This window comes from Thamnophis sirtalis, unplaced genomic scaffold, assembly GCF_051295495.1.
Source record: "Thamnophis sirtalis isolate CommonGarterSnake01/CBP01778 unplaced genomic scaffold, rThaSir2_p1.2 scaffold_4, whole genome shotgun sequence".
Classification (NCBI taxonomy): Eukaryota; Metazoa; Chordata; class Lepidosauria; order Squamata; family Natricidae; genus Thamnophis; species Thamnophis sirtalis.
Window position 1 is genome coordinate 1115884 of NW_028261384.1, and position 19070 is coordinate 1134953.

Here is a 19070-nt window from a genome sequence, read left to right on the forward strand (position 1 = left end):
TGGATGGATGGATGGATGGATGGACGGACGGACGGACGGACGGACAGACAGACAGACAGATCTAGATATATAACGTGTGTGTGTATGTTAGATATATATATATAACACTTAAACTAACTTTGTGTACATATGTATACATGTAAACACACAAACACACACACACACACCAAAAGTTGTGTTAGTGTCTCTGACTTCATCTGGTAAGCTGCTGCACAATTGCTCGACAAGTTTCTATTTCCTTGGGATTGGTGGTGGGTGGGCTGGGATCCAGTTATGGGGAAGGGTACAGATGGGGTGGGTCACAGTGAAGGGCAGATTGTGGACATTGGTGAAGACACGCAGACCAGAAGATCTCCTGATGGTAGAATCGGGGAATCTCAGAGCTGGAAGAGACCCTTGAGGCGTTCTACTCCACAGATGGAGCCCCCTGTGGCCAGCCGAGTCTTTCAGAGGTCAGCTATGGGCATCTGAGAACCATCTGAAGCCACCCCAATTACTGGGCCATGGATAACGGACACTGTCACTCTATACACCAGAACTTTGGGGATGCTGCAGTCCTGGCCAGGTGATGTTGGGGGTCTGCTATGAGCTGGTTCACCTCACACATTGGCCCTTATCCTTAGGATACACCTGGTGAGGGGATTCAGGGCCCACTAACAATGGAGACCCCAAAAGAGAGAGCTGTGATGTGGCCCCAGAAGAGACTGTCTGGTCCTGGGCTACTGGATTTGGTGGGTGCTGCAGGCCTGGCCAGGTGATGGTACATGGGTCTCTTATGAGCTGCCCCACCCCTCACCCTCCCTGGCCCTTATCCCTGGGAAACACGTGGAGATGAGATTCAGGGCCTGCTAAAGTTGGAGACCTCAAAAGAGCTGTGGGATGGCTCCAGAAGGGAATCTCCACTTCCTGGGCTCCTGGATTTGGTTGGGCCTTGTAGCCAGCTGGGATTAGGGCTCTCAAACCCCACAGGTTGGAGGGTCCTCATTTGCATCTCCAATTCTCAAAGAGGTTTTTTTTTCATTGTTCTTCTCCCCACTTCCTGATTTGGGGGTTTCGCCTCTTGGAAGGAAACTCAGATGAGAACTGAGTGGTTTAGAGACCCATCGCAGGCCTTCTGGAGAGCCTCCACCAGTGGTGGGATTCAGCCAGTTCGCACCAGTTTGGCAGAACCGGTTATAAAACTCTCTGAGCAGTTTGATAAACTGGTTGTTGGAAGAACTCATTAGGACAGAGAACCGGTTGTTAAATTATTTGAATCCCACCACTAGCCTGAACTAGAATTTAGGGGATCGGGCGGAGACAGAGTGACGTTTGCACATTTAGGAGTGGAGGGTGGGTACGGGGCTCAGCTCAGGTAAGTTTCAATTTTCTTTGTTAGGGGCTCCAGATAATAGTCCAACACCCCCATCCCCACCCCATGGAAATCAGATGCAAGCAAAGCCTTGGGTTATTGGGGTGTCAGAAGGAAGCTCTGGGGTCACCCGGAGACATGACCGAACTGCTCAGATGTCTGGGAGGGTGGAGCGCTTCTCTTAAGGACCCCAAAGAGGGGAGGTGTCCACATTGGGGGAGGAACGGGAGAAGGCATGGAAGAGGAATGGCCAAACAACATGTTCTCCTTCATCTCCAGTGGGAACCGGGTGGAGCATCATCCTCCCCAAATTTGTTTGGGAGACAGACCTGAACTTCCTGCTGCAAATGTGGCTGCTGGACACGTATCCTTCTTCCTCTTGACTGACCAGGAGACCCTAAGAGAGCCGGTGAAGAGAAGCATCTGGAGTGGAGTTGAAGGATGCTAAGAGGTGGGAAGGACCCAGCAGGAGCCTCATTTCCATCCAGAAGGACCCCCTCCCTGGACCCAGCGTGAAAAGCTTTGGGGGAGACCTTGAGTTCTGACCCACCCTTGGAGTATCCTCCTTCTCCAGGAAGATTGGACCACCTCCCCTTCTTCCCCTCTGACTTTTCATCAGGTTGTGACACACAGCTGGTTAGGTTCAGCTTCATTAGTAAGTGTGACACACAGACACTCCCAAAAAACACAGCTTGTTTTCTTAAAAAAATAGGATGAGATTTAATAAGATCTCAGTTTGAAACAAATATCTCTCTATCTACTGTATCTCTCTCCCTCTCTTTCACACACGCACGGACCGGGAATCCAGGTTTTCTCCCTGGAAGATGGCATAGAACAGTGGGCATGAGTTCCGTGGATCTGTTCCGTGGAGGCTGGTTTTCCCATGGATTGGGGAGGCGGGTAGTTTCATACACTTCCTGGGTCCTACGTGTACACAGATGAAGCTTTGCTGAGTTGCGTAGCCCAGTTCCTGGTGGGCCATGGCCAACTGCCGGTCCACAACCTGTGAGTTGGGGACTCCTGGTGTAGAGGATTATAGAAACAGCCTTGCAGAAAAATTGTGGCAACTGTTAAGAAAACACGGATTAACCCCAGGAAAACAGGTAAGGGTGAGAAAGAATCTCAAGGCTGCCCTGCCTTGATGCTCTTTGGTGCCAAAGGGAGTGAAGGGATGATGCTTTCGAGATTCTGCTACTATAACCCATATCAGTAAAGTCAAACTCTAATATTTCTTGTGTTATTGGCTTCCCGGCCTGGTCAACCTTGAAAGACTGACAGATGGAGAAGCCCCAAAGAGTCTGTGTTTCCAAAGGGACAGTTGTCCTGGTGGTAGAGAATTAGTCTGTGAGGCCGGTTGATTTGGGGGGGTGGATCTTCCAAGGCCCTTGAAGGAAGTCCTGTCATCAGAGAGGAGAAAATGGGTTCCTGAGAGAAGGAATTGGCTGAGGAGGACTCAGCTATCTATCTCTGACTTGGGTTCTTCTGAGGTCACATGGCGAGGGCTGGATTAGAACACCAAACAGAAGAGCTGAGGCCTATGGCAGAGCTGGGAGCAGTCTCTTAATTAGTCATTTTGGTCTCTTATGCAAAGGGAAACAATCGGAAGTGGTGACTTTGGTTGGCTTTCATCATGTCTTCTGTGTAACAAGGAGCATTTCTGTTCCTTTCCACCAGATCATCAATCATGGCCATCAGTTTGGCCACCTGAGCCTCTCGTTCTTCCTCTTCGGCCTCGTTGTTGAAAGCCAATATCCGGTTCCCACATTCAGCAATGTATCCCTTCAGGTCTTCACCTAGGGAAGGTATAAATTTTTCTAGAGATTGACCTTTTTTGCAGGTGAACAAGAGGATTGTGTAATTCTTGGCTTTAAGGCCAAAAACCTCTTTGATGAGCTGAGTCACCTCCATCTCCTTCCAGATGAAATAACTCAGAGGCATTACCTGTAGAATGACATGGGGACCTGGGGAGCTAAGCTTCACGCACTTGCTCACTTCTGCATCAGTGACCTTCTGTGGACGTGTGGTATGGAAAAATCCAGGCGTATCAACAACCACAACCTTCCTGCCATTCAGCTGTGCTTCCTCCTTTTGGCATACTTCTGTTGCTGATGAAGATGATGTACCAAACTTAAAGACTTTGCTCCCCAGAATTGTGTTTCCTGTTGCACTTATCCCACTTCCGCTTCTGCCCACCAGGACGATCCTCCGTTCAGGCCCTGCAACCCAAAGGGGAGAGGAGAGAAGAAAGGGACACGGTCAGCAGCGTAAACCCGTAGTTGCCTGTCCTTCCACCCAGGACAGTAACCTCCACCCCCCCAAACCCCCAGGGCCCAAGACTTTACCTGGGATGCTTCCATGTATTTCCAGACCAGTCGCACCGCACAAAACCCGGGATTTCTGCATGAAAAGAGAAACAGAATCAGCCAAAGGAGAGGCTGCCTTGCAGGGAGGATGCCAAAAACTCCCTTTCCCCGGAAGACACAGGGAGGTATTTGGGGGGAGGGATAAAAAAAGGGCTGCCACCCCCTCCTCACTGCCCTCAAGGCTGACCCATCTGATCCTTCCCCGTGTGCCACCCCCCTTTTTATGCAGCCCTTCAATTCTTGGGAGTATCAGGAATGGTGGGGGTTGATGTCCAAAGTTGCTGGCAGCTCCCCACAGCCATCTCCATGCTCAAAGGGCCCCTGTTGTCTGCCCCTTTAGCTGCTCCTAATACAGCTCCAGATTGTCTTCCTCTAGGTACCCCACTTTCCCCCCTTCTCCGACCACCCTCTCCTTGGCCTCCCAACAAGTCCTCCAAGGTGGTCTACTCTGAATTCAATCCGTTATGGGGGTTGGGAGGCTCCTTTGGGGGGGCTCTTTCTTGAATCCCCTTCAATCCTGGGAGAGCAGTCTCTGCTGAGGATGATGATTTGCATCTGTGCCCTCCCCCACCCCCACCCAATTCTGTCCCTTGGGAACCTCCCCTGCCCCATGGCTCTCCTCCCTGAGTGCAGAGTGGGGGACTTTGGGGGTCTTCTCACCCAACCCCCTGCTCAAGCAGGAGACCCTATATCATTTCAGACAAGTGGCTGTCCAGTCTTTCCTTAAAAATCTCCAGAGATGGAGACCCCACAACTGGTATCAGGCTATTCTATGCTCTCCTCCTCCTCCCCCCAGCTCAAGTTACCTCAGCAGGCCTCCCTGTGGGACAGATGCAAGTGATCGCCTTGCTCCATTGACCGAGCCCTTCTGGAGTCACAGCTGCACATCGGAATTGGTACTGAAGATTTAGGTTGACATCTTCCAGGGTGAATTGATCCTTAGGGCCTTCGGTATTGAGACTTTTCCAAATACCTCCTGCAATCCGATATTCCACCAGGTACCTGGAGACCGAAGGCTTCCTGATGGCTACCGGATCAATACTAATCTGGAAACTATTTGGGTGCACTTGCTCAACCTTAGGAGGGGGAGGACTTCTAAGAGCAGCTTTCAGCACCTGACGTTCCTTGAGGACCTCCATGGTCATGGTTAAACTTTTAGTGTCCAGCATCTCTAATGAGTCAAAGAAATTCTTCATGCTCTCAGTGTTCATTTTCCAGAACATTTCAGAAGCAGCATTACGGATTCCTCCATGTTCACGGGGAGCAAAGAGGGCTGAATGGTTGAATCTGAAGTGCAGAGGGGTTCCCGACTCATCTTGAGCACACGGGAGGTCAGCCTCCTTGAGGGCCTCCAGGACAGGTGGAATCCCCCCATCTGAAAAGGTGAACAGGAGTTGCACATTATCCTTCACGTCTTTTCCCAACATGGAGAGCATGGAATCAAAGATGCATTTCTGGGCATGAGTTGAATGGGCAAGGAAAGCCTGGGCCACGAAGCAGATGGCATCCACGTGGTCAATTCCCCCTTGGGTGGAAAAAAACTCCAGGAGCTTCTTCTCAACCAGTTTGTCTTGCTCTGTGTCTCTTGGGCCTCCAAATCCTGGAGTGTCAATGATTGTGAGAGAATAGGGAATTCGGAAGCCCTTCTGATGGTTCACCACATAGGCTGTGACTTCAGACGTCCTGCTTCCAGCTTCGCTTCTCTGGGTGGTTTCATGAATGAGTTTGAATCTGAAATTATTTTCCCACTGGACACCCAGAATATAATTGATCATCCCGTTGATCAAAAGGGTTTTCCCACTCCCTGTTGCTCCCATCACCAGGATCACCTTATTGGGCACTTCCAGGTTCTCCTTTCCAAGCTGGTACAACAGAGAGGAAGTGGAGACATCTGAGGAGACTTTCTCCAAAGGAAGGGTGAACAGTAATGGTTGTCTGTCCTCCACCAGGGAGCTTTCCTGAAGGAACTGGTGAGCTACATTTTCTGCATCTTCTTCCTCCAGTGATGTGGAGACCTCCACCTCCTCACTGGGGACACCCAGAGCTCCATTATCACACAGAGCTGACACCCGTATTCTATACACCGTCTGTGGCTTCAGACCTTTGATGGAATAAAATTCTGTTTTTCTCCCACTACTTTTTTCAGTCCATTGGTCCTTCCCAGCTGCAGCCTCCACCATTCTGTACTCCACCTTGTACTCCTTGACCACAACTCCTGGGGCAACAATGCTGGGACCCATCCAGGCCACAGAGATGACAGAAGATGCCACAGTGACCATTCTTAATTTCTCAGGAGGGCTGGTGGGAAGGGTCTTTATGGGTGGGCTCAGGACACTGGAATTGCTACGGCCTACCTTGCAACAAGCAGCATACCGGAATAGGCACTCTGTGTTTGGAGGCAGATCTTTCAGCAGGAACATCTCCCTGGCATCCTCTCTCCTCACAGTCTTCCATTTTTCTTCCCCTGCAACCTTGTACTCTACCAGATAGCTGGAGATTGTACCCTTTCCATATTCTGCTGGCTGAAACTTCAGTTGAATGCTGTTATGACTCAGTTCACTGACCAGGAAAGGGAGAGGTTTTGAGGGCAACTCAAAGTTCTTGCTGACCAGCTCTCCATCTTCATAAAGGTATATTGAGGCTCCTGGGGTGTCCACATCTGGAAGTGAGGCCACAATAAAGCTAACCTTCTCATTTGGTTGATTGATACTGAAAAAGTCTCTGATGGATTTGGCAACTTGGCGAGCATTGCGAATCCTCTCCTTGTCCTCAAACCAGGCCAGGCCTTTCTTGACCTCGGGAGTGGACTTTGTGGACTTAGTCGATTCTTGTGAGAATTGCTCCTGAAGCCAATCCTGTAAACTCAAGAGAAATGGCTCCTCTTCATGTAAAGAAGTAAATACAAAGGAGACCACATATTCATTCTGGGGGTCAAGAACTATTTTTTCCAGCTTCTTCTGAGATGAGATCACTTCCATATTATTTAGAATAGTCAGACAAGAGTTGACATGGTTAATTTCTCTTTCCTTGGTGTCCAGAAATTCACAGAGTCTTTGGCTGTTGAAGGGTGACCGTTTGACAGACGTCAAGAGGTCCACTAGGGTCCCTTCCTCCTGCCCTCCTCCCCGGATGGAAGGAAACATTCTGGCCAGCTGTTTCTGGAAAGTCCGCCTGTGTTGCTTGCACAGATCGTTGAACTGCTGGATCTTCCTCTTGATCTCAGGGAAGGTCTCAGCAATGGGATTCTTGGCTAGATCGTTGCTTTGCATCTGGATTTCATTGAGTTCCTCCAAAATCTTTTCAGCATCAAAGATCAACTTTATGCTGATCTCACGGACCATCTTAGCTGCTCTGGAGTCCAGCTTGCTCAGTGGGTAGAGCCAGACCCGCACTGGCACAGCCTTCTCTCCATCTTTCCCTAACATTTTTGGTAGAGTTGTGTAAACCTGCATGGCATCTTGGAAAGTCACTGGATTTTTGTCCAAATAAAAGTCTCCATGGAACTTGCAATTGAACTTGAGAACATTCTCTTTCTCCTCCTCATTTAGCTTCATATCTGCTTTTCCCGTGATGGATATCAGCTTCTTGATTGTAACCTGGAGACTTCCTTGAATATCTTTCACAGTCTCCGTTGAAGAAACTTCTCGGTCAAAGACAAAAAAGGCCTGGGCTCCATAGAGGATGGCAGTGACCACATGGGTGGCTGTGCCTTGCTCAAAGACGGCTGGGTAAGTGACATTCTGGATTCCCAGGTGGCTCATAGTCAGCTGTTCATACTTGGTGGTGGCTTTGTAGTGAACAGTGACTCTGGCCTGTTGCTTGGACTTCTTGGTGTCCTGAAGATACTCTGCTGACCCGCTCACATCAATCAGCCCCCCGAGGAAACTGGCCTTAATGGGTTCTGGGATGTCCAGGGCAGAGGCCTTATCATCTATGCTGTCAGATGCAATGATTACAGTGGCTGTCTTGGGCTGAGCCTTGATGGTCAGGTCCTTCTGAAGAGAACTGTAGTCCCAAAGGGTGACTCCTGCAAGGAACAGAAGAAAATAGGAGGATGAATTGAAACCAGACCTTGAAAATACCAGTTATTGGATGGAGAAGCTCCAGAGAGGTGGGACAATAGAGACATCTTCCCCCTGGAGGCTTCCCCCGTTTATGTCCAATCATCACCAGAGAAACATGGCAACATTTCAAAGGCTTTTGACTGAGTAGAGAGGGATGGGAATTGTTATGCATCTATTGATTTCAAGAAAGACCTGGAACTCTCTGGGGAAACTATGTTTTCATGAAGCATTCAGAGTCACCTGCTCCACAACTTCAGAAGTTTATCCCTGAGTTCACCATTCTATGGGGGAGCCTAGACTTCTTTTATTAGCTCTTTCCCAAACTATTTCTGTGCTTCTGGGGGGGGGGGGGAACCATTCTATGTTGAGTAATCAATGCCAGTCCGGCTGCATCCTTGGTGAAGGGTTGGATATGCATTCCCAGCTAGGAGGTCCTATTTAGCTAGCTGCTACTAGCAGGCTATGCACCCAGGAGCTCAACTCTGTCCCTGGGTTGAGGCTGCACATTGATGGCAGTGCCTGTCTCTCTCCCTCCCTCCGTCCTTCCAGAGACCCATCAGCCTCTCCTCCAGCTCCTACCTGGGATGAGCGCATCCTTGCGGCAGTCGTACAACGTCCCCAGCTGGAAGGGGCGGCCCAGAGCGGCTATCTCTATGGTGTCCTCTTCCAGGGCCATGCTCATCTCCTGCAATTGCTGATGCTTCTGCTGCCCTACAAGAGAGGAGAAACATCTGGAGGAGGCAAAAACTGACAGTTGACTCTGTGATGCAGGATGTGGGCACAAGCCACATTCCCCCCACTGATCGTGGTCCACGCTCTGGGTAGGCTGAGAGAGGAACACTCCACAGAGACCCTTGGGGTAGGAGCAGCAGTCCCAGAGCACAACTGGTGGCAGTGCAGAAGTCTTTGAGTGGCCAAAATCCCCAACTCCTCAGGTAAAGATCATTTTAATTACATCCTTTTAATAGTATCCTTGTGAACATTGGGCGCCATCTAACAAAATGGTACAGTACAGATGCTACCTTGCTCAATAGTAGCAACTGTGAAAGGGATCTTGGAGTCGTAGTGGACAACCATTTAAATATGAGCCATATATATGTCTAGTTTAATGAAAAGAAGGACTAGGGGAGACATGATAGCAGTGTTCCAATATTTCAGGGGTTGACACAAAGAAGAGGGAGTCAAACTATTCTCCAAGGCACCTGGAGGGTAGAACAAGAAGCAATGGGTGGAAACTAATCAAGGAGAGAAGCGACTTATAACTGAGGAGAAATTTCCTGACATTTAGAACGATGAATCAGTGGAACAACTTGACTCCAGAAATTGTGAATGCCCCAACACTGGAAGTTTTTACAAAGAGATTGGATAACTATTTGTTAAAACTGGTGTAGGGTTTCCTGCCTTAGCAGGGGGTTGGACTTGAAGACCTCCAAGGTCCTTTACAGTTATTTTCTATTCTGTTCTGTTCTGTTCTGCTCGTCTCTGTTCTCTTCTACTTTACTCTATTCTACTCTACACTCTACTCTAAACTCTACTCTATAAACTCTGTTCTGTTCTGTTCTACTCTAAACTCTACTCTATATGCTATACTAAACTTCTGTTCTGTTCTATTTGATTCTACTATACCATATCCTACCCTACCCTACTCCAGAAAGTCCTATTGGGGATTCGACCGGACGTTCTCCAGCTGGACAGATGTGGGGGGTGTGAGTTCTCAAGACCCTCACGTGAACCCTGTCTGACAAACCAATTCAGATCTTTTTTAGATCAGAACCACCCTGGAGTGGGGGGAAGAAGGAGCAGTGTCTCATCAGACCCAGGGGGCGGAAACAGGTCCCTCGCAGGTCGGAGATTTGCCCTCTGAATCGGAGTGGGGTGGCAGCATGGCAAGATGGCTGCAGAAGAAGCTGGCTCCCAGCCAAAGCAACTGAACAGGAGGGTGTGGAAGAATTGAAAGACCAGTAAGAAAATTCATCTAATCCACAGTCATAAATCAAAACTTGGAAAAGGCAAAGAATCTTGAGATGGTCAGATTGGGATTTTTGCAAAAAGAAAGAAAAAAAGAAAATGGAGGGTTGAAACACCAGCCCCCCACAAAAGCCATTTGTTTGAAACAATTCGGATAGAAAGGGAGAAAGCAGCGAAGTGACAAACCCACCCAAACACTCTCCAAATTTGGTTTTCGACTTGAAAAGATTGTGTTTTCAAAGGAGTCTAGAAGCGTGAAGATTTGCTTCATCCGAGTGTCTTTTAACTAACGTATCTTAAGCAACCCCAATTAATGAATGGTGGAATGCAACAAGGGAGAAACATCAAGAAAAAAGCACTATCTCCTCACTGACAACTGATAACCTAGTCTTGCCTGTGTGGGAGATTCTAATTAACCAACTGCCATAAATCAGAACTTGGAAAAGCAGGAGGTGAAGAGGAAACATACCCTAGTTTGGCTGTATGCAAGCTTGTTCCAATTAAAATATTTTGAGCAGCTATAACTAACGAGAGGTGAAAAGTAGCAAAGGAAAAAAATAATAACAAAATCAAGAACTGGGTAATACGAAGTCTCCCCCCCCTTTTTTTTTCTGCAAAAGATTAAGATGGCTCCAGCTTCTCGCATAAATCATTAAAATCAAGCCCAAATAGAATTCTGAACCCAGAGAAGCAGAAATTTAAAGAAGAAGGCAAAGAAGAATGGGGGAAAGATAATGAATGATCATGGATAGATTGAATTAACCAGTAGAACAGCTTGCCACCAGAAGTTGTGGATACGTCATCACTGGAGGTTTTAGTCTCTTCCTTAAAACATCCAGTGATGGAACACACACAGCTTCCAGTGGCAAGCTGTTCCACTGGTTAATTGTCCTCACTATTAGGAATTGTCCTCACTGTTTCTCTCCTTGATAATTTTCCATCCATTGTTTCTTCTCCTGCCTTCTGGTGCTTTGGATCCATCCATCCATCCATCCATCCATCCATCCATCCATCCATCCATCCATCCATCTATCTATCTGTCTGTCAGCCAAGGTGGCGCAGTGGTTAAATGCAGCACTGCAGGCTACTGCTAGATCAGCAGGTCAGCGGTTCAAATCTCACCGGCTCAGGGTTGACTCAGCCTTCCATCCTTCCAAGGTGGGTAAAATGAGGACCCAGATTGTTGGGGGCAATATGCTGACTCTCTGTAAACCGCTTAGAGAGGCCTGTAAGGCCTATGAAGCGGTATATAAGTCTACTGCTATTGCTATTGCTATTGCTGTCTATCTATCTATCTATTTATCTATCTATCTATCATCTAAATGGGATTCTAATAGATTTTGCTGAAGTGGCTGGATTAAAAATAAACCAAGAAAAGGCCAAAATGCTGGTAAAGAATCTTACAAATAAACAGAAAAATAAATTGACTGAGAAGAAGATAATTATTTTAAATTAATATAACAAATAAAGTCAGACCTGGAGAAATGGAAAAACCTACAGTTTTCAATGGTTGAAAGAATAGCTACAATAAAAATGAATATTTTGCCAAAGTTATTATTTTTGTTCCAAACAATTCCGACAAAACTAGAAAAAAAGTTCTTTGAGGATCTAAAGAAATTGATTCTAAAGTTTCTTTGGCAAGGGGCAAAAAAAGCATGAATAAAATTGAAAATGCTACAGGAAACTAAAAATTAACGGGGATGTGAGTTACCTGATTGGGAGCGGTACTCCCACGCCTCAGTGCTTATATAGGTGAAAGAATGGGTTAACTTGAGGAAGAAAAGAATATTGACTTTAGAAGGACATGGTTTACAATTGGGGTGGAATGCATTTATGTGGTATGGGAAAAATAAAATACACAGGTATTTCCAAAGACACTGTATCAGAAATACTCTGCTTTTAGCATGGGAAAGAATTAAGGAGAAAGATTGCATGAAAATACCCGTCTGGTTATCCATGACGGAAGCACTAATCCAAATGTTCTTCAATTGGAAAAAAATTGCAAGATATCCTAAATGAAGAAGGGAATTAAAATCAAAACAAGAACTGAAAAATCAAGGAATTGATTTGCCTTGGTGGCCACTTATGCAAATACAATCAAGATACAAGAAAGACCCCAAAACCTCATATAAAAGAATAAAAAACCCTTCAGCCTCCTGGTGAAAACAAGCAATCAAATGAGCCGCTTGATGGGCTCCATCCCACTCGGGGTTCCCCAGTCCTGTGGGCAGAACGGGGTCTTCAGGGCCTTGCGGAAGAGGGTCAAATGGGGGCCAGTCTAATCTCCATGGGGTTGTTGTTCCACAAGGAGGGAGCCACCACAGAGAAGGCCCTTCTTCTGGGCCCCACCAGATGCACCTCTTTAGGGGACAGGACCCACAACATCAGGTGGCAAGCCGTTCCACTGGTTAATTGATCTCACTGTTCGGAAGTTTCTCCTTAATGATCCCAAATTCTTTCTCCCCTTGTTGAATTTCCACCCACTGTCGGAAAGCAACCGAGGAGAAAACCAAACTAGAACCAGGGAGAAAACACCCCCCCCCCTATCTCACACGAAGAGGGCAAAGCGGGGTCTCTCCAGGGAGACAAAAATTTGGAATTGTGGGTGGGGGAGATGGAATTGGAGAAGATAATTGGGGGGAGGGTGTCAGAAAAAGATGTTCCTTCCCTGCTCTCGATTCCTGGTCTCACCTTATTTGGCTGCCAGAAGAGAATTCAGCAGCCTTCAGAAAAGGAGCAACTCCCCCTCCCCAAATTACCTACAAAACACCCCCCCGCAAGAACAAGTGCTTCTGTGCCACACTTGTTGCTAAGCCATCTGTTCCCCCCTCCCAATCTGAAGTTGACTTTCCTAACAAGGAAGACGGGATCCTAAACATCTCAGGATCCCCTTCCCAATGTTAGGATTTAAACCACTAATTTCCCCCCATTGGCCTCCCTCCCCTCCCCCACTGACTTCCCTATCATTAGGATCTCCTCCGCTGTCCCATCCCTCCGTTGGCTTTTCCCAGAGACCCCCAGCCTCTTGCTCTCTGCTGCTCCCTGACCCACTTCCCACCACAGGCCCAGGAGGAGCTCTGCCCTCACCCCACTCCACCCTGTGGCCCTGTGAAATGCCCACTTGGGGGCCCTGGGGGTCCTTGGGGGTCCCCCCTGGTTGGAGGGATCTGGAATACCGGACGGCAGGTGGATCTGCCAGTCTCATCATCTCTTCTGGGTTAACTATCCTAAAAAAGTTCCTTGAAATGGGGACAACTTTTCCTTCCCATCCTTTGAGGTCTTCTTCAGGGTCTGCTCCAGCCTGCGAGGCTGTGGGAAAGGATGGAGGAACCAGAGGGTCTTCCTCAAAGCAGGAGACCTTGGGGAGCCCCTTACCTGCCCCACCCTCTGAGCCTGGCAAGGGGGAACAGCTGCAGCCCACTTCCTCCAAAGGCTGGACCTCCGCTCTGCCCGTCCAGTCCCGGGTTCAAGGCTCAGCCTGGGAATTGTAAGGAGACCCTCATCTTCTGCTTTGTCTTCAGGCATCCAGAAAATGAAAGAGAGAAAATAAAAAATAGAGAATAGATTAAAATAATGATTAACACCTGGGCATATCACAATCCTATAAAAGTGATATGGAAAGGACTGAAGAAATACAGAGATGGACAATGAACCAAAATATATGGAAAGATAAAGAATACATAACAATGGTAGAAAAAGAAATGAAACTCTTCTATGAAGTAAATAAAAGAAGAAACAACATTACAGAATTTGTGGGATACAACAAAGGCATACATTCAAGGACTGACATATTTGGCAACAAAAAACAAGAAACAGAAACAAAAACAAGGACTATTAGAGGAAGAACTTAAAAAATTGGATGCGGTTCTGCAAAAAGATCCACAAAAAATCAAAATAAAGGAAAAGAAGGATTTGATAAAATATAAACGTAATTTGATGACACAAGGAGAAATGGTTCAGAAAATTAAAAAAGCTAAACATTTTTTTTTGAAAATGCAAAGAAGCCGGGGAGATGGTTAGCCCACAAACTGAAAAAAGAAAAAGAGAAGAGAATAATACATCCATTACAAGATGAAAAGGGAAACATACAACACCAGAGGGAAGAAGAAATATATAATACAAAGTTTCTTTGAAAAATTATACAGTCACGAAAACAATACTTAAATAAGATGAATTTTTAAAAAATTGGGGAGATGAAGAGAAATGTTCAATGGAAAAATGACAATGATGGAATTATTGGAGACAGTGAAGAGACACAAAAATAACAAGACTCCGAGCCCAGATGGAAAATACCACAGGAACATACAGGAACCCATAGAAACAGTCATGCTGGATTTGTACAATGAAGCCCTTACAGAGGCTAAATTACCGAAAACATGGATGGAAGCATACATAACACTTATACCCAAAGAAGATCCAGACCACCAACAAATAAAAAATTATAGACCCATTTCATTATTGAATACAGACTACAAAGTATTTACATCCATAATTGCAGAATTATTTAAAAAAAACACTAAATGAAACTGTTCACACAGACCAAAGTGGATTTCTACCAAAACAACAATTGAAAAATAATATGAGGATAATTATAAACATACTAGAATATAATTAAGCACATCCCAGGAAGCAAGTTGCACTGATTTTTTGGGACGCCCAAAAGGCCTTTGACAACTTGAAATGGGAATTCATTACTACACAATTAAAAAACATTCAATTTGGAGAGAAATGTGTGAGGATGGTAGAAACAATATGTTCGATTCAAATGGCGAAAGTACTAATAAATGGAGATTGTAGGAAATCTAAAAATTTTCCTTCCGGTCCTGTGGGCGTGTCTTGGTGGAGGTCATGTGACTGGGAGGATGTCAAAAGAGAGAAATTCACTTTAACAATGTCCTGCTGGATCAGGGGGTTGGACTAGATGACCTCCAGGTCCCTTCCAGCCCTGGATTGCTATGCTTTTTCAAGCTGCTTCTAGTGCCAGGTTTGTGGTTCTTTCTCCCTCCCTTTGTCCCTCCCTCCCTCCTTCCTCTTTCCTTCCCTCCTTCCTTCCTTCCTTCCTTCCTTTCTTGTTTTCTTTCACAGCAACACCCCCCCCCCCATTTTTGGACTAGCAGGCCTCAGTGAAGCCTCCTGGGAGCAAAAATGTGCCCCAATTGCTTTAAAAAAAAGTTTTTTAAAAAGTTCCTACTGCAGCACAGCTGATCATCAGAACTTTTTTTTTTTGGTTTAGCATTTTTTTTACTACCAGTTTGGGCAAAGCGGCCTGATCCGGTAGCATTTCACCTTAGACTAAGGTGACCAGATTTTAAAAATGGAAAAGCAGGACACCATTGACCAGGGGGGTGTTCTTGATTAAAAATTTTGCTGCCCGGCGCTGTGACTGAGGTGAAGCCAACAAAGTCCCCTCTGCCGCCCCCGCTGCCGCCCCCGCTGGTGCCCCCTCTGGCGCCCCCACTGGCCCCCCCACTGGTGCCCCCACCTGTGGCAGTGGCGGTGCCAGCTTCCCCTTCGCTCAGGGCACCTGAGCTGGGCTCCGCGTTACCCCTGCCACTGCCTCCTCCTCTGCCGTGCTTTTGAGAAGCCATGGGGCCTTTTTTTCTGCTCCTCCCGCCCCCTCCGCCCCCTTCCTACTGGCTCCCGCGGCCTCATGGCTCCTCAAAAGCACGGCAGAGGAGGAGGGGGCAGGGGTAATGTGGTGCCCAGCTCAGGTGCTCAGAGCGGAGGGGGAGGTGCCACTGTCATGAGGGGGGAGGCGGCGGGAGCTTGGCGGCTTCACCTCAGCCGCAGCATCAGGCAGCAAATGTGGTGGTGCTGTTGAAGGAGGAGGAGGAGGCGGTGGCAGTTATTCTAGTGGCGGCGGGGGCTTTGGGCATTCATTTCAGCTGCAGCCCCAGGCAGAAGCGGCTAGGACTGGCCGTCCACAAATGACCTCCCCCGGCTTTCTTTGCTGAACACGAAGCGACTGACGGTAGTTTGAGCGGGCTCAGCTGGCGCAAACTACCGTCAGTCGCCCCGCGCTCATCAAAACAAGTCCGGGGAGATTCTTTGCGGGTGGCCAGTTCTAGCCGCCTGCAAAGGACCTCCCCAGCTTCCGGAGCCTCTGACAGTAGAAATCACTGCACGGCAGTTGCAAACTGCTGCGGGGTGTTTTCTTGCCACGTGCGCGGCCAGGTGAAAAATCGGGACTTTTGTGTAACGCCGCGGGACACGGGACAAATTATTAATAATCGGGACTGTCCTGCCAAAAGCGGGACGTCTGGTCACTTTATCTGCCACCCACCCAGACAGCATGGACCCCTCACCCAGGTTTCAAAGGAAGCAGCTCCTTGACCTGCTTTGCACCGGAGAAGCCCACCTTTCGCCCCTTCCACTCCGCTGCCAACTGGGGGTCTTGGTGCTTCTGGGGGCCTCACCTGGTTAGAGGGATGAGGAATCTCCTAGTGGACCATGGATCTACTGCTCTCCTTTGCTTCCTCTCTCCTGCTGGATCTCCTCGTCCTTGGAACCGCTGATAGACTTTATGGCGGGAATCCAGAGTTTGAAAAAGCCCTTTGACGCAATCAGAGTTTCCTGCCACAAGATTGCATCTCATCTGGTCCCCCCATTTTCCCCATCCTTTGAGGCCTTCTTCTTGCCGATGCTTCTGCTGCCCTACAAGAGAGGAGAAACATCTGGAGGAGGCAAAAACAGACAGTTGACTCTTAGAGGAATGCAGGATGTGGGCACAAACCACATTCCCCCCACTGATGGTGGTCCACGTTCTGAGTTGGCTGAGCAAGGCACACTCCACAGAGACCCTTGGGGTAGGAGCAGCAGTCCCAGAGCACAGCTGGTGGCAGTGCAGAAGTCTTTGAGGGGGCAAAATTTGCAACTCCTTGGGCAGCTCCATTAATTACGTCCCTTTAATAGTGTCCTTCCTTTAGGTTGCAATGATCACAGTTCCCCTCCTCATCAGGAGAGGGCGGTGCAGGGTTGAGACTCTGTTTTCCCCTTAAGGGAAGAAGGCTGATTATTGGTTTGGGGGTTGGGGGCTCTTGGGGATGTATGGAGGGGGGTATTCAGAGATCTGATTTCTTTCCTCTGAAAATAAGGGTCCCTGGTGAGTAGCATCTCCAAGATTACTTTTGGGGAGGGGGAGAAAAGCCCCCTTGTAATCCCCAATACGGAAAGGTCCCCACATTTCAAAAAAGATGTTGAGTTTTTGGAAAAAGTGCAAAGAAGAGCAACTAGGATGACTAAAAGCCTGGAGACAGAAAAATGAAAAACAGCCGAAAAAGCTAACGGAATCCTTTTAACATCCATAAGCGTCTTGGATGAGAAGCAAATCTTCTTCAAAGGAAAAGCAGAAAGTCCAGTTGCCTCTTGAAAAAGCACCTTTGGGATGAAGAGCAACTAAGTTGGCTAAACGCCTGGAGAACAAAACATCTGGAGAACGGTTGCAGGATTTGGGCTTGGCTAGTCGAGATAAAAGGAGGATCAGGGAGGACGTGACAGCTGGATTCCAGTATCGGAGGGAGGGCCTTCCCCATGGAAGAGGTGGGGGGATGGTTTCCACCTATTCTCCAAAGCACCAGAAGGCAGGACAAGAAGCAATGGATGGAAATTTATCAAGGAGAGAAACAGTGAGGACAATTAACCAGTGGAACAGCTTGCCACCAGAGGTTGTGGGTGCCCCATTCTTAAAACGGGAGGTTTTTAAAGAAGAGATTCTGAAGCTAATTGTCTGGGATGGAAATGGGGTCCTCTGCTTGAGCAGGGGTCCGATTAGAAGTCCCTTCCGGCTCTATTCTGATTGATTGATTGAGTGATTGATTGAGTGACTGATTGAGAAGAAGGACACAAAATGGACATGCCTTCCCACTTCCTCCCCCCCTCCTCCTGGAAGGAGCTCCTCCACTTTGGAGCTTCAGCCAAGCTCTCCCTGCACTCTGCCCACAAGAGGTTTTTAGCGAAGGAAGGAAAACAAAATGGTTTCTCTCCAGCTCCTCCCATCCTCCAGCTCCTCCCATCCTCCCCCTCCCCCACAGCACAGAGAGCAAAATCTGATCCTCCGGCAGGATCCGAGTTGGAATCTCACTGGAAAAAATTAGAGTTGGGACGGGGGGATCGAGAGTCATAATGGTGTGGGGGCTTTGGAAGAAGGTGTTGTTCCCCTCCCAATTCCCTTACCTTATTTGGCTGCCTGCGCAGAATTCAGCAGTCTTCCAAAAAGTAGCAAGCCCTCTCCCCAAATTTCCTGGAATGTCCCCCCACTTCCATGTCAGATCTGTAGCTAAATTCCTTGCTTTTCTGTCCTGTGGAAACCGCCCAACATTGAGGGACTCTGGTGTCCTATCCACCCCTGAGCATATCTGAGAGTGGAGGGACCACTTGCTCTTGTGTAAAAACACCCAGTAGCTCAGTCCGAGACACACCTGCTTTCCACCAGATACCTAGGAACAGCTCTGCCTTCACCCCACTCCACTCCGCTGGCCCAGCAAGTGCCAACTCCGGGGTCACGGCGCTTCTGGGGGTCCTACCTGGTTGGAATCAGGAATCCATGGTGGCAGGTGGATCTCCTGCTCTCCGTGGCTGCTCACCTGTTCAATCTCTCTGTCCTTTGAACTGCTGATGGGGTTTATGATGGGAGCAGAGGACAGAGATTGTAAAACCCTTTTAAGCCATCAATAAATGTGACTGTGAGGAGGAGCCTAACAAGGAGGAGCTAAGCTCAATTTAAAGACGTTATTAATTCTCTACTTTCTCTTTAAGTATATTTTAAACTGTTCTTGTTAAAGATTTATACCTTGTATTGGTTCTGGGAAGTCAGGGGGGGTGGGGGGAGGGTTGGAGGGAGGGGAGTATACTAGGTTGGAGGAGGGGTGTTGGGTTTTAAGGTAATATGATTGTATATGTATACTGCTATATTTTCTTTTTTATGTATATTGAAATGGAATTATAAATACCATCAACACAAAAGGGAGTTTGCTCAGAAGCTGAAATACACCAAGTGAATGAGAGGAAGAGTGGAAAGCAGAGGAGAGAAGAAAGATAGGAAAAGAGGGACAGGAGAGAGGTTGAGGGGGGTAGATGAGGTGTATAAGGAGGAGTGGTAAGGGAAGAGAGCAGAAGGAGAAAGGAAGGGGAAGTAGAGTAGAAAAGGATGATGGAGGGAAGAAAGGAGGTAGAGAGGGGGAGGAGAGAGGGGGAAGAAAGTGTCGGAAAAGGTATAAATATGGTGTATGGAGAGCAGAAGAGCCAATAACTGTTTTTCTTTTTTTTTGGTAGTTGATGGTAAGATGAATTGATGTAATTACTTACATACAACATGATATTGACTAT

At 47.6% G+C, this 19070-nt stretch overlaps 1 protein-coding gene across 2 annotated transcripts; it reads right to left on the bottom strand.

Annotated features, from left to right (window-relative positions):
* Window positions 1–2710: 2710 nt before the first annotated feature.
* LOC106547942 (uncharacterized) lies at window positions 2711–18336 on the bottom strand. Of its 2 annotated transcripts, XM_087712255.1 has the most exons (7): window positions 18269–18336; window positions 16163–16400; window positions 13122–13261; window positions 8358–8489; window positions 4521–7741; window positions 3694–3748; window positions 2711–3567 (listed from the first exon to the last, which is right to left on the bottom strand). In XM_087712255.1, the coding sequence occupies exons 4-7, from the start codon at window positions 8458–8460 to the stop codon at window positions 2933–2935; spliced, it is 4014 nt and encodes a 1337-aa protein (XP_087568381.1). In that variant the 5' UTR covers window positions 8461–8489; window positions 13122–13261; window positions 16163–16400; window positions 18269–18336; the 3' UTR covers window positions 2711–2932. The 2 variants fall into 2 exon arrangements, with proteins under 2 accessions (XP_087568381.1, XP_087568382.1); XM_087712256.1 differs by lacking the exons at window positions 13122–13261; window positions 16163–16400; window positions 18269–18336 and having other exon boundaries at window positions 8358–8543.
* Between the last annotated feature and the right edge of the window lie 734 nt (window positions 18337–19070).